Here is a 14,346-nt window from a genome sequence, read left to right as displayed (position 1 = left end):
GAGGAGCGTGGAGCCCTGCAGCTCAAAGATATCCAAGCTGGCCAGTCGCCTGCCGTTGTACATGGACTCAAGTCTGAGACATGCCCTCAGTGTGGATACTCTACTCACACAAGCGGAACATGCCCTGCCAAAGGTACGAAGTGTAAAAACTGGGATCGGAAGGGATAGTTCGTTCGAGCGTGTTGCGCGAAGAACGACCCACTGAGAAAAAGAGCACCGCCACGGAAGGATAAGGTAGGATGTTCGCCATGTTGAACAATACAAATCTCCAAGTTCCAGCTCCGAAGAAGAGAAGTTGGTTTGCGGTCTATCCAACAGTGTTGAGGATGAACAGCTCTGGGGTGCTGAAGTCACAGCCGCAGGGAAGGCAGTTGACTGCAGGGTGGACACAGGAGCAAACTGTTGTGTTATGTCTCCAACGCAACTGCGACGAATCACGAGACGGAAACCGCAAACACACACTAAGAAAATAGGTTTGTTCTTTGGCTATGTCAGCAAAGTGGAAGGCCGCATTATGCTGCCAGTCGCCCATGGCAACCAGAGTACCGACGTGCAGTTGTACATCGTGAAACGGGAAGTACCCACAACGGTAAGCGGTACCATTGCAGGACGGCTAAACCTGATCGAGCGAGTGGCGTCACCGGAAAAGCACTGCGATCAGGCAGTGAAAGAACACGAGGACTTCTTCCATGGAGTTGATGAAATCAAAGGTGTCAAGTATCACATGAAGCTCAAGCCGGATGCGCAGGGTGTTACGCAACAGCCACGTGCAGTCCCGGTAGCCATCCGAGACCAGCTGAAAAGTCACATAGATGTCCTCGTGCAACAGAAGGTGATGCACAAGTGACAGAACCAGCAGAGTGGGTTCACCCAATCGTGGTTGTGAAAAAGAAGGACAAACTCCAACTGTGCATCGATCCTCAAAAGCTCAACAACGTTCTCATGCGAGAAAACTACTGCAAACCTACACTGGAGGACATTGCAGCACGACTGGAAGGAGCCAAGTTGTTCTGGACACTCGACGCAGCCACGAGGTTTTGGCAGATCAAGCTAGACACACAGAGTTCGCACCTCTGTACATTTGCAAGACCGTTAGGGAGATACAGAATTCTCCCAATGCCTTTCGGCATACCCTCAGCTCCCAAAGTATTCCAGAAGACTATGCATGTGGTGTTTGAAGGTCTCGACTGAGTTGAAATCATGGTCGACGATATTCTTATTTGGAGAACAACGGAAGAGAAATATGACCGTCGACAGCGAACCGTGCTGCAGAGGTGTTGTGAGGTAAACCTCAGACTGAACAAAAAGAAATGCAGGTTTTCTCAAAGGCCAAATACTTGGGATATATCTTGTCACCTGAGGGACTCTTGATTGACCCAACGAGTGTACAAGACATCTTTGATCTCCCAAGACCACCAAATGTGGGAGCACTGGGGACCTTCCTAGGACTCGTTAACTACCTTGGCAAGTTCATCGCACACATGTCCGACAAAAGTGCACCGTTAAGGCAATTCTTAAAGAAAGAGGCGGCCTGGTCCTGGACAGATGAGCAATATAAAAGCTTGACAGCACTTCGAACAGCGTTGACTGTCGCACCGACTCAGCGGTTCTACGACGAGAACGAACCGGTAACTCTCCCAGCGGAACGGGTCCACTGTTGCTTTAGGAGGGACAGCTAGTAGCCTATTCATCAAGGTCGTTAATGACGGCAAAAAGAATTATGCCCAAGTCGAGAGGAGCTGTTGGCGGTTGTCCATGGATGCAGCCGATTTCACGACTACATTTTCGGGCAAACCGTTACCGTGGAGTCGGACCACAAGCCACTCGAGGCGATCTTCAGAAAACTTCTGAATCAAAGTCCGCTCAGATTACAAAGAATGAGACTTACCCTGCAAAAGTATGACCTGCTGGTGAAGTACTTTCCTGGTAAAGAGCTGTACACTGCAGACACACTGTCAAGAAACCCTTCGAAGGAGGAAGAGCCAGAAGTTTTCAAGGTGAATATCTTGGCGTGTCTCCCTATCAGAGATGAAACACTGCAAGAACGTCGTCAAGCAATAAGCAGGGGCAAAGATCTGAGTACCATGCTGCAGTATGCAAAGAGGCAGTGACCGAGCAACAAAAAAGACATTCCAGGCGCGTTCAAGCCATATTGGCCGTACAGGGATGAAATACACGAGGGGGAGGGCTTACTCTTCAGGTCGAATAGACTCGTCATCCAGAAGAAATGGAGAGCACGATCTTGGCAAAGCTACACAAGGCTCACAGCGGAGCGGAGAAGACACTCCATCGTGCTAAAGAAGCTCTCTACTGGCCTGCAATGCAGAATGACATCAAGAATGTGGTAGAAAATTGCAGTGCGTGTAAGGAGCACAAGCCGAGGCAACAAAGGGGGCCACTTCTCTGCTCCGTCCAGTGCCAACCGCACCCTAGAAAATTGGTGGAGTGGACTTGTTGCAGCACTCAGGACCCAACTATATTGTATTCGTGGACTACGTATTTTTTTTTATGAAGTGCACCAGCTTCAAAGGTCTACTACCAGCACGATAATCAAATGCTGTCTAGCAACGTTTGCTGTCCATGGTCTACCTGTCAGTGGTTACTGACAATGGACCACCATTCAACAGCGCTGATTTCAAAGAGTTCTTTCAGCACCGAGGAACTTCCCACGTGGCTTCCAGCCCGTACTGTCCTCAGTCAAACGGGATGGCAAAGAGAGCGGGGCAGGAGTCGAAAAACTCATGACCAATGCAGCTGCGGAAGACCAGACTGCAACGATGGCCTACTCGGATGGCTAAACACTCCCAGAGATGGAGTTCTAGGATCACCCGTTGAAAGTCTCATGTAGAGACATACCAGGACGGAAATCGCTACACATCCATCTTTACTGCAAGGGGCGCGCAGACCGAAGCAAGGTACAACAGCGGCTGGGAGACAAACAACGAACTCAGCAACGGTACAACAACAAAGTCGCCAAACCTCTACCTGAATTACACATGGGAGAAGACGTCTACCTTCAAGATCAAAAACGAGGAACCTGGAAACCGGCTGTCAAACTCGCTAGAGCCCCGCAGCGAAGGTCATATATTGTTCAAGACGACGAGGGCATACAACGCAGAAGGAACAGCATCGCGCTACGCAGATGCCAGAGAACGAAAGAAAACCCAGCCCGCTACCGCGACATAAATTTTGTTTACGAATGAAAAAGGAAGATGTAGACAAGTCCACATCTTGAACGCAGGAGGAAGCCACTTCACTGAGAGGGAGCACAAGTTATCACGCGCAAGCAGCTTGGGACAGTTGGCCGATGAGCAGCTCGTGGACCTCAATTTTCTTGGTTGTAAAAACGCGACGCTAATAAACACTTCATAACATTAACCTTGGTTGTGATGCTGGTCGCGTGTCGCGATGGTAAACCTTGCAAGCACAGGAAAAACCTCGTCCGCCCTAGAGGTCACGCCATAGTGCGGTTTCAACACTGTAGAAACGTTTGTGCTTAGTGTTTGGTTACCTCCTTTACGCTGGTGCTTTTCGAGCGTTAACGACCTCGAAGGTCGTAAGTTTCTTATTTTGTGTACATGTGTGTGCACATGTTTAAGCTATTACCGGTGCGTACTTTTTGTGTGTGCATCTGCGTGGCTGTGTTTGAGGAGCGTGAATTTCCACGTGGTCCGGACATTTCATTGAACGGGCTAGAATAGCATTTTTGAACATTAGCTGAATTGGTGTGATCTTAAAACTATACCGCTTAGTTGCTCTCTCTCTCTCTCTTTCTTGGCGAGAATAATATCTAATTCTATCATTTCAGCATAATAATTTGGTGAAATGTTTACTCGCGGTTCGATCATGCGTTGTTGAATTCGACGTGGCCCGGGACAGAGTGTCGCTTTGGAATGCGTTATCCTTTATTGCCCTGGTGAAAGCAGCCGTTTATGGTTTGGAATGGTGCCCTAAACTGGACACTTAACGAAAATGTCGGCGAGGGATTAAGACCGCCGTGATTGGTCAGCGTCAAGGTCAAGCGGGACACCGGCCAATCGCGGCTGCTGAATTCCTCGTCAACTTATTCACCAAGGGTCCAAATTATAGAGCCTCTGGACTTCTTTCATGAGGCCGCGAAACAAGTCCAAGACTTTCAGCCCCTAAACTCAACGGATACCAGCAGAAATGACCTTTCCTTATGACTAAAGTGAGTATGTTTGTCACAGACAATTTCTAAAATGTGGTCGGAATTCGGACACCGCAAACCTCAGTTCTGGCTTGGTGTTGAACTGCGAACTTTACTTTGTTGTCATCGGTACCAGCGCAATAAAACTCAGTCAGATTATTTTTTCTAATTTTCTTAAGTTTTCGGGTTCCTTAGCGAGTTTTTTCTGAATATATTAGGCAGCCTTGGGGTGGTGACCCACAGTTTGGAAAACACTGGGTTAAGATGTAGTACGCCTTACGACTCATAGAGCAGTCATGACATGTGAATACTACCCTTTGTGCAGTCTGATATTGTAGAGGAAGGCGTTGCAAATTAACATACAATATAGTGTTCTTGACTCCCCGAAACGCTCGAGTTTGCCGAGACCCATGTTGTCATGGCATGGCAACTTCAGGAACTGCTAAGCAACCGAATGTTTGAATGGTATATTAGCGTCGACCCTACGAAAACCAAGTTGAACTTCTGGGATTGCCAAACTAAACGGCAGGCCAGAGTGTCGCACTTTTTTCCCCTTCACCACCAACTCCTCATTCGCAGAGAAGGGGTTACATGTAATTTAGTGATCCATAGCGCTTGCGGAAAAGCGTAATTTTGAACCGCCGAGTTTCAGGCGTTTTATATATCTTGCTTTGCGTTCACCAAATGTAAATTTTACACCAAAGTCTGACGAGCAGGCAGCTCTTCGAACTTTTGAACGTTACACTTATCAGTTTGACCATGCATAATTATCTCCTTTTTATTATACAGTTTTAGAATTACGTATAGGGGTGAACGCAAGCCCCTTACGTTAGCGTTAACGCTGCGTCCTCCACACTGCGCGTGAGCCATACGCACGCGCTGCAGCGAGCTATGCGTACATACGCTCGCTATCGATTTTTGTGAGCGTATACGTAGCAGTCCCCTGCGTGCCATTCTCGTTGCTCTCGTCGCGCACGGGAGAGCGCGACACTACACCAGTTTGAAAAATGCCGACGGTGAGGCAAATTAGTGGAAGTGCTACGCGCGTTGTACGGGTTCGCTTCACCATTGAAGATGACCTCAGCCCTGTGGAAGAAAGAGAAAGAAGAAAAAGGGAAAAAGGCGATCGGCTCGTGGCGGGCGAGGACACGCGGAGTTCGGAGCTGCAGACAGACGAACGAGCCGGTGCTGAGCAAGGCCTCCAGAAGAAGACCCGGACCACTACACAGCCTTGGCCCTCCTCTTCATCGGACTCTGAACTTCAGTACAGATTAAACCTTTTCCCAATGGTAGCGCTTTCTTGTGTGACTTTCTCGGAGTGAGTGGAACTCGGCCTGATCGGGCGGTATTGACAGGTGTGGGGTCCCGTCAGCCCCCTTCTGGCCGACAACCGGACGCCGGCGCCTGGAGACTCGTTTTCGGTCCCTTCCGTGGCAAGGACGGCGCCTTTGAGGTTTGGTTCCCGAGCGCCTCCTCGCACGGGACCCATCTTGAAGACATTGGCGGTGTCGGCGGTGGACATCATAGGACGCCCTTCCCGGACAGCGTCGGCGCCCGAGGCCCTGCTCGTGCCGCGGCAGAGCCAGACGGGGAGCTCCAGCGAGAGACCGCCCAAGATGGGAAAGAAGAGGCTCCGGCCGGTCTGGTGCGCGGCGACGGCGGGAACGGGGGAAGTTGGGACGAAGGACGACGGGAGATTGGCAGAGGGGACTCTTGCGCGGGAAACGGGCCACGACGGACGTGCGCGCTGGTGGCGACCGCGCCGCCGGCTCGGGCGACGGCCCGGTGACATGGTCCGGACTTAGACCCCAGATTTGACCCTCGACGGCGACGTCCACGGGATGCGGTGTGGACTAGCACCGCAGGGACGATCGGCATGCAGCATACAGTGGCGGCGCACCTCTTCCAGGCCTCCTCGATCACTTCTCCCGATCCCGAAACCCCCAGCAGAATGTGAGTGGAATAAACCCCTTCTGCCGAGAGCTATGCGTTTGCTGTGTCACGTTCATCCGGAGACAGGGGCCTGGGGAATCGGACGAGACCCCTACATAATTGGCGCCCAACGTGGGGCCTGATTTAAATTCAGGCTAGTGTTCCGATTCCTGGCCTGTTTCCGGTTGGTTGGGGCATTGCTTCCGCACTCCTTTTGGGGGCGATCCTCGTTGTAGCAACGCCGCACGAGATCCGACATGATCGTTTGCTTGATGAGGAAGCGCGGACCTAGACGTTGTCTTTGCTGACAATCCTTTGTCCCAATCAACCAGGAGTTTATCTCCTGTGGCGAGGAGCGCCTTAATCTACTGTTAAGCTGTGCCGTCGGATGCTGGCAGGTTTATCCTTCAGCCTCTTGATGCCGCGCAAGTGCTCAGTGTGCGTGGATATTCCCGCCCCTTTTGAGGCCTGCAGTGTCGGGTGTTCCGTCGCCCCAACTGCGCCTCCGGCGGTCCATGCCCGATGGGTGAGATGTCAGCTCATCTATTAGGCGACGTGACGCGCGCAGCCGCCTTTGTTCGCGTGTCGTTGCAGTGTTTTCGATTGACTGTTTTCGATCGCTCGCGTCAGAGAGGGTTCGCTGTGGGAGTATCTCAATACTACTTATATTGCGGACGGCGGTTGCACGGACTGCATTGGGCAATTATTCCCGAACTGCATTTTGTCCGGGGGGAGACTAGCGTTCTAGTTTTGCTGCACGCTCGCTCCCAGTTGGCCTTGTTTGAGCTGTGGGCGCGGTTTTGAGCTCCGTGCGTCCACAGCGTTTAGGTACATTATGCGTCCTTGTGGTTCCAACCGCACTGATGCAGTACTTTGCGGCCAGAGGTGACACCTTGGGACTAATCCCCCCAAGTGTTGCCGGATACGCGAAGCCTGGTGTTAATGCATCGGAATTCCGAGAGCCACCGAGTTTACGTGCCCACCTTATCAGTGGCTGTGTGTAATGCTCCGTGGGGTCCAGGTTGACGCGATTGTTAAGTTTTGTTCGTCCCTGGCTGTAGAGTCGTGAGGGTGATCCCGCTTAATTGCGTGCAGTTTTTGCCGGACCCTCACACCGCCATATCGGAGTTTGCGCTTCGGGCGGAGATTGCTCTCGAGTTGTTGTCCCCATGCCCGGAGAAGGGGCGGGGAGGTGCGTGCCCTGCGTTGCCGCTGGGCATGGTACCGGTTCTCCGCCGTGTTTGGTACGCGTTGGGACGCGAGGGCGTGCGGAGGGATAACGGGTTAGAGTAAAAGAGGGAAAGACGGTTAGGTGGGGAAGCAGCCGTTCTCGTGTGGTGGAGAGCCTCACGGAGGAGGTGGCGGTTTTGCGATAATGAGACGAGTTATTGATAGTTTTATCCTGTACAGCTGCGCGGGAGGCCGGGAAAAACGTACGGTTCAAGTCGGCGGGTGCCCGGGAAGCCTAGAAATTATGGCAGCGGCATGGCCGTCGGCGGCTTATAACTGTTGTGCGTTAGGTCAGCCCGTCGCTGTACAAACTGCAGCTTTTGCATGAATGACCAGCGGGTGTTGGAAGCCAGCGGTAAATGCGGTAAACACTTCGACGCTGCGGAAACGGTTTATGCGAAGCAAACATAGTTTATTAACTCGTCCATTTCCAAGATCGGCCGTTTAGATTATATGACACTTTGGTGTCGCGCTTGTAGCGCGGAAGAAAAAAGGCGCGTGCGGGGTGCTCACATTGTTCGAACCTGGCCAGTCTTTTCAGTCGCAAGAAGACTTTTGAGTTATGCGGTGCTTTGACTTGGTCTGGGGCGGGCTTTGTGCCTACCCTGCTGCGTTCATCCAAGGACTCGTTGCTTGGATTGAGAATAGAAGAGTCGCGAGACGCGTAGATGAGGTACCTCCATTGCTCGATCCTGGCCGACCTTGACAGTCGCAAGAAGACTTTTCAGTCATGCGGTGTTGTGGCTTGGCCGGGGAAGAATTTGAATGTGCGTCAATGCGTTGATCTCAACTTTCGAGCTTGTGCAGGGCAGGACTCCATAGTGGTCACTCTACTACACTTCGGTGTGAACCCCCGTTGCACTTTCATCGCTCTTGTTTGGAGGTTATCCCCGAACAGTGACGCGGCAACCTCTGGTACACGGCCAGACGTTGCGGACAGAGCCTTGTAAGAAGGACGTCCAATAGACTTGCTGGACGCACCATCCGGCATATCAAAATGGTGTCCCCTTGTGCTGGCCTCGATGGCCGGTACCGCGGGACAGGGGCCTCTCGGGGTGGCGGCTATCCAACCCGATGACGGCATGCCGCGTACCGTAGTAGTGGCTTGCTTGTGGCGTAAGAGTCGCGAACGATGTCTACGTGAATATGCGTAATGTTAATTGGTACTGCCAGCGGCAGGTTTTGTTCGTATGGTTATTGTGTATCGCACCTCGCAAACGGTGTAGGATTTCTAGCTGCTTGTGACGTGCAGGCGGTTATCTTTTGTGTTGATGTTTTGTGCCTTCATCACAGGTGATTTAGTTGTGAGGAAAGTGAATTTTGTTGTCAGAGAAACGATTCTCTAGCGGTCTCGTAGATTATGTAACCTTTAGTAGAGAGAGATTGGGTTGTCTTGTATAAGAGCAATGGTTGTCTAATGACTATACATTTCGACAATAGTTTACGCAGTACAATATTCAGTGCCGCGATTTGTTAGCGTTTGTTTTTCTGTCTGGAACACTGGGGTGGAAGGGACTTTCAATTTTGGTGTATTGTGTGCGACTTAGTGCCGGTTCGTGCTGTGAGCGGTGGTGCTCTGTGCCCGCTTCTGGACTGTACGCTGCCTGGTCGAGCTTCCCGGCGAATGAACTGTCCTTGCGGGCTTGCCTCGTTTGGCACCCTCGCCGCGATCATGAAGGGTGATCGCCATTATCGGCGACGCTCAGCTGAGCTCCCGTGCGGTATTTGCGTCAACTGCGCCACCTCCACTTCTGACCTTCATGACCCCCGGGCCTTCATTTGAGGGGGGGATGGTGTGGGGTCCCGTCAGCCCCCTTCTGGCCGACAACCGGACGCCGGCGCCTGGAGACTCGTTTTCGGTCCCTTCCGTGGCAAGGACGGCGCCTTTGAGGTTTGGTTCCCGAGCGCCTCCTCGCACGGGACCCATCTTGAAGACATGTCGGCGGTGGACATCATAGGACGCCCTTCCCGGACAGCGTCGGCGCCCGAGGCCCTGCTCGTGCCGCGGCAGAGCCAGACGGGGAGCTCCAGCGAGAGACCGCCCAAGATGGGAAAGAAGAGGCTCCGGCCGGTCTGGTGCGCGGCGACGGCGGGAACGGGGGAAGTTGGGACGAAGGACGACGGGAGATTGGCAGAGGGGACTCTTGCGCGGGAAACGGGCCACGACGGACGTGCGCACTGGTGGCGACCGCGCCGCCGGCTCGGGCGACGGCCCGGTGACATGGTCCGGACTTAGACCCCAGATTTGACCCTCGACGGCGACGTCCACGGGATGCGGTGTGGACTAGCACCGCAGGGACGATCGGCATGCAGCATACAGTGGCGGCGCACCTCTTCCAGGCCTCCTCGATCACTTCTCCCGATCCCGAAACCCCCAGCAGAATGTGAGTGGAATAAACCCCTTCTGCCGAGAGCTATGCGTTTGCTGTGTCACGTTCATCCGGAGACAGGGGCCTGGGGAATCGGACGAGACCCCTACACAGGTGACCCACAACCTCCTCGAAGAAATCAACGCAACGAACCCTTTCGAGCGCCCACAAAGATGGGTGTCGATAACCAAGAACGTTGGCGACGCCGTCGAACCCAAAAATGCGTTTTCTCTGCGGTCGGTACGCGAGCGGTGCGACCTATTGTTTGCATACTTCCAAGCAAATGACGAGGCCAACATAAGATAGTAGGGATACCACAACACACTGGAGCGAACCATAGATCGAACTGCTGGTCGCACAGCCCAAAGAAAAAAAAAAATACAAAACACTCAGAAGAATGGATAGTTGGGCGAGTTGGTGGGAATTATTCTTGGGACACAGCCCGAACAGGCGTGGACGAAGAAGAAACACACAGGACGAGCGCTGACAATCAACTGAATTATTTTAATAGGAAAACACATGAAAACGACCATTCATTATTTTCAGTTCACCCCCCGTCTGCGTATCACGAGACACTTTCATAGCGGCGTGATGGCACGTGTTACTATCCCAAATTCAAAAACGCCACCTCACTGTCCAGCAGTGCCAAAGACGGTTGGCTGACACACGAGGTTCCCGCCCTTTTTATTTGGTACGCTTCTACTATTTCTCTAGACACTTGATCCCTGTGTCTGAACAAAACTTCAGTGTCACTGAATCTCGGCTCACAGTTACAATCCCGACAGTGCATTGCAAGATGAGAGTATGCACACCCCTTCAACAAACTCTGGTGCTCTCTTAAACGTGTGTTCAAACAGCGCCCCGTTTGGCCAATACAGACCCGCCCACATGAAGAAGGTATCCTATACACTGCTCCAACGGTGCATGAAACGAACTGTGTGCCTTGCTTTACAGTGCAACCATGACTAGTCGGATTATTCCGCTTACTAAGACGCCTTTCTATGGCGGGGCAAATCTGGCTCAGCTTGTTTTTGGCCGAAAAAACGACACTCACACCGTATCTTGTTGCGATTCCCTTTAGCCTGTGCGAAACGCGGTGAATGTAAGGAATGGACGCCACCTTCTTTTTGTTATTCCCTTCCCACTCAGCACAGTTTTTTGCTGCATTGGCCCTGAAAATCTTCTTTACTTTTTCGCAGGCTTCGGTAATCACCGGATCTGGAAAGCCTACTTCTCGGAGCCTTGCTATTTGGTATAAAACGCTCTCCTTCATTTTGTGCTCGCACGATTTTGACAGCGCATTCCGGACACAAGACACAGCAATACCGTTTTTTATCAGCTTTGACTGGGCGGACCGGAAATCGAGCAGAGATTTAGCGGTTCTGGGATGGTGAGACCAACAAACATGCTCATGCGTAACATCGATACTGAGATCCAGAAACTGAATCTGGTGTTCTTTGGGGGTTTCGAAAGTTAATTTTAGCCCTACTCCTTGTTCATTGTATGTCTTTAGCACGTTCTGGATTGTCTGGTTAAAAGTGGGTTTTTCTACGAATACAAGGTACTCATCCACGTATATGAAACTTCTTCCAGTAAGTCCCTCTAACTTGATTTTAATTGCTCGATCCACTCTTGCACGTGTTTCCCTATTAAAATAATTCAGTTGATAGTTTGCGCTCGTCCTGTGTGTTTCTTCTTCGTCCACGTCTGTTGTTCGCGCTGTGTCCCAAGACAAAACACGTTTACAACAGGCAGCTGGAAAGAGATTCAAGCACTTCGTAGTAAAGAGAGGAGATTCGTGGTGGTTGCTTTGGCTTGACCGAATGAATACCCACCTTGGATTGTTTGAAGCAGTTCGCAGGAGCACGTCTAGATGGCGCTGCAAGTCGATAGGTACGCGTTTGCCTTTCGCTATACTAAAAGTGCGCGTTCAACGTACTCCGTAACGTTACTGACGTTACGTCGACAGCTTGAGTGCGTTGTACGCAGAGATGACGCAAATTAATGCGATGCCTGTTCTGGTCAGAATGAGCGGTTTCCTTTCGTTGCGTTATGTTATGAAAAGTTACATCGGGCTCACGTCGAGAGTCACTGAGATATATGTGCTTCCAATGAAGAGTGACAACCAGTTCAAAGGGTAGAGTAGCACGTGACATTTGAGGCACTGATGCTCCGATGACTTAGGCGTTACGTAAGAAAACAGTGCAGTGCGAGCCAGCCTGCGGCGGTGGACAAGCAATCGTAAACTATGCAGCGCACAGACTTCTGAAGGAAAGGACACCATCCAACCTGTGAACAGCCTAAGTAGAGTCTAAGTAGCACTTGAATGACGCCAACTCAGCAATAGACCTTTGCTATATTACCCAAGCATCAAGGAGAATGCAGAGATTGGTGTTCCATGCGCCGCACGTACTGGCCTCAGCAGTATTAAATTTTTAAAGCAAAAGCCTAAAACAAATTATATCTTGCACGCGCGTTCGCCTAAGCTTTATTTTGCTTATTTACTTCGAATCTTTTATACGCGAAAGGCGTGCACGTGTGGCGCGTGGAACACCAATCGCTGTATTCTCCTTGATGCTTGGATAATATAGCAAATGGTCTATTAAGACCTAGCCCGACACCGAGCGTTTTTCGACGGATTGACTGGAGACGAGGCCTAACCAAGCCCTGATGCAACACTCGTGTACAATCTGTGTGTGTGTGTTCAGTTTCACTGCGATGACGCCCAAATGCTAGTGTGCGGGCTTTAAATATTCTAGAGGGTGTTGCTCCTCCGTGTCAGCTTCGACCACCGTGGCTTCGACTAAGGTCGCACGCCGCACGGCGCCGCGTCTCCTGCAGGAGCGACGGTCGCTTCCTGCGATACCTGGATCTACGTAAGAGTCGATTGCGATACTCTGCGTCGGAAAGTTCCCTTTGGCGTACCTTCGCTCAGACGTCCCCAGCCGGTGACGGTGGCGTTACGTCCGATGAGGTCGTCGGATTCGTTGTCCGGCGGCAGGCAGATGGGCGCGATGTGGGGCATGAACTCGAGTGGCTCGTCCACCCTCACCAGGGCCAGGTCGTTCTCGTAGGTAAAGAAGTTGTACTTGGGGTGCACCACCTTCTTCTTGGCGCCCCGCTCGGCGTACGGGTACGGCTCCAGAACGCTCGAGAAGTCGTACTCGCCCACGCGGATGCGGATCTGAGAGAGCAGCAGACTGCGAGAAAGCGGCCCCCCCTTAACGTTACAGAAAGACAGGAACAATTTCGAGACTTTTCGAATTGCAGAAATAATTCGTAGAACTAATCTTCTAATACACTGAGGAGGATATAGGCAGTCGGTCCTTCCGGTTGTGGACAACGAAAAGTTCTAGCAGATTGTTGTTGTGTCCCTTAAATCACCCCCGGGCAACCGCTGTATTACCACTTTATTACAGTCATGTCTCGTTATTGTGGACACCTCTGTTCCAGCCAAAAGGGCTCAAAACGTGAGTTGTGCAAAATAACGAAAACTAAATGCATGTATTTACCCAGATTTCCCGAAAATTGTGTTTAAATAGAGGGTTACTCGGGCATCAAAGGGGCATTCTTAACGAGACATCACGGAGGACTACGAAAGGCTGTTTATTTCTGTCTTATAAATAAAAACTGCAAGTATGACGACTCGACTAGTGCATTATGAGCGCGGGTATCTGGAAGGTGCGTGTGATTGTAATATGAGAAGGCCAGTAATTACATTCCCGTTCTCGCTGGAGCAGAGATAGGCAGGAATAGCCGTACACCATTCTATGGCGACTTGGTCACTAGCATAACAGTCTACATTGGAATTAAACCCCTATTCCCAATTTACACATTGCGTCTTCCCCTAGCGGGGTAGAAAATACATGATATTCGGGAGAACCCTGTTGTAGTAGAAATAATATGAGTGCTTTCCACTGATTTTAATTGCGGCGTGGATGGCGCTGCACGAGCGTTCACAATTTTAACTTTGCATTGTAACGGAAGGTTGTCTCTCGGGTTTAGCGATATGTGCGGGTCAATTGCTTGTCATATTCGGATTCACGAGATAAGAATATTAGTTACATTGAACTCCAACTGCGTTTTTCATAAGAGCACCTTTAGCTTTTATTTAGCTATACCTTTTTAAAATGTTTTGTTGCACCGCTGTCATCGAATTGCAGGGCCCTGAGGAAGTCGGCCTCTTCGCGTGATCTATTTTGGTCGTCGAGTCCTTCGATTTTATAATGGCATGCTGCGTTTCCATTCCCTGTTCGCATTGCATAAAGTGGGTGTTGAATCTATCTTCTGATATTTTCGCTGTGCGTCCTAGTTCACAAAAAAAAAAAATCTGTTTTAGCTTTAGGTGGTTTACGCACATCCTCTATAATTATCAAATATTCCTCCCTCTTTAATATCAGCTCTTCTTGCCCTGTACGTTTCTAAAGCATGATTTCTCCTGCACTCTTGTCACCTAAAGTTTTCTCCCCCTTTCTTTTACAATATTCTTCAATGGCCTTATCCACCCATCTTTCCCGGTGTTACAACAGTACCTTTACGCTACTCTTCGGGTTAGTTTCCTCCATCTTCTGTCTACGCTGCTCATGCGTAGGTACCAGAATATTCCGCCGGTCCATCTCTCTGCATTCATTTACCTCAGAAGTTTTT

General features: G+C 50.9%; 1 protein-coding gene across 1 annotated transcript in view; it reads right to left on the bottom strand.

The window, feature by feature from the left end:
- The window catches only part of LOC8037599 (serine proteinase stubble), a 141,460-nt gene that overhangs the window by 13,996 nt on the left and 113,118 nt on the right, over positions 1-14,346 (bottom strand). Inside the window, 1 exon segment of the mRNA XM_042292653.1 lies at positions 12,625-12,899. Within this exon segment, the coding sequence (XP_042148587.1) occupies positions 12,625-12,899 (275 nt within the window).

Source organism: Ixodes scapularis, unplaced genomic scaffold (assembly GCF_016920785.2).
Source record: "Ixodes scapularis isolate PalLabHiFi unplaced genomic scaffold, ASM1692078v2 PGA_scaffold0__279_contigs__length_252992795, whole genome shotgun sequence".
Classification (NCBI taxonomy): Eukaryota; Metazoa; Arthropoda; class Arachnida; order Ixodida; family Ixodidae; genus Ixodes; species Ixodes scapularis.
Note: the sequence above shows the minus strand (reverse complement) of the source record. Positions and strands in the feature narration are given on the sequence as shown.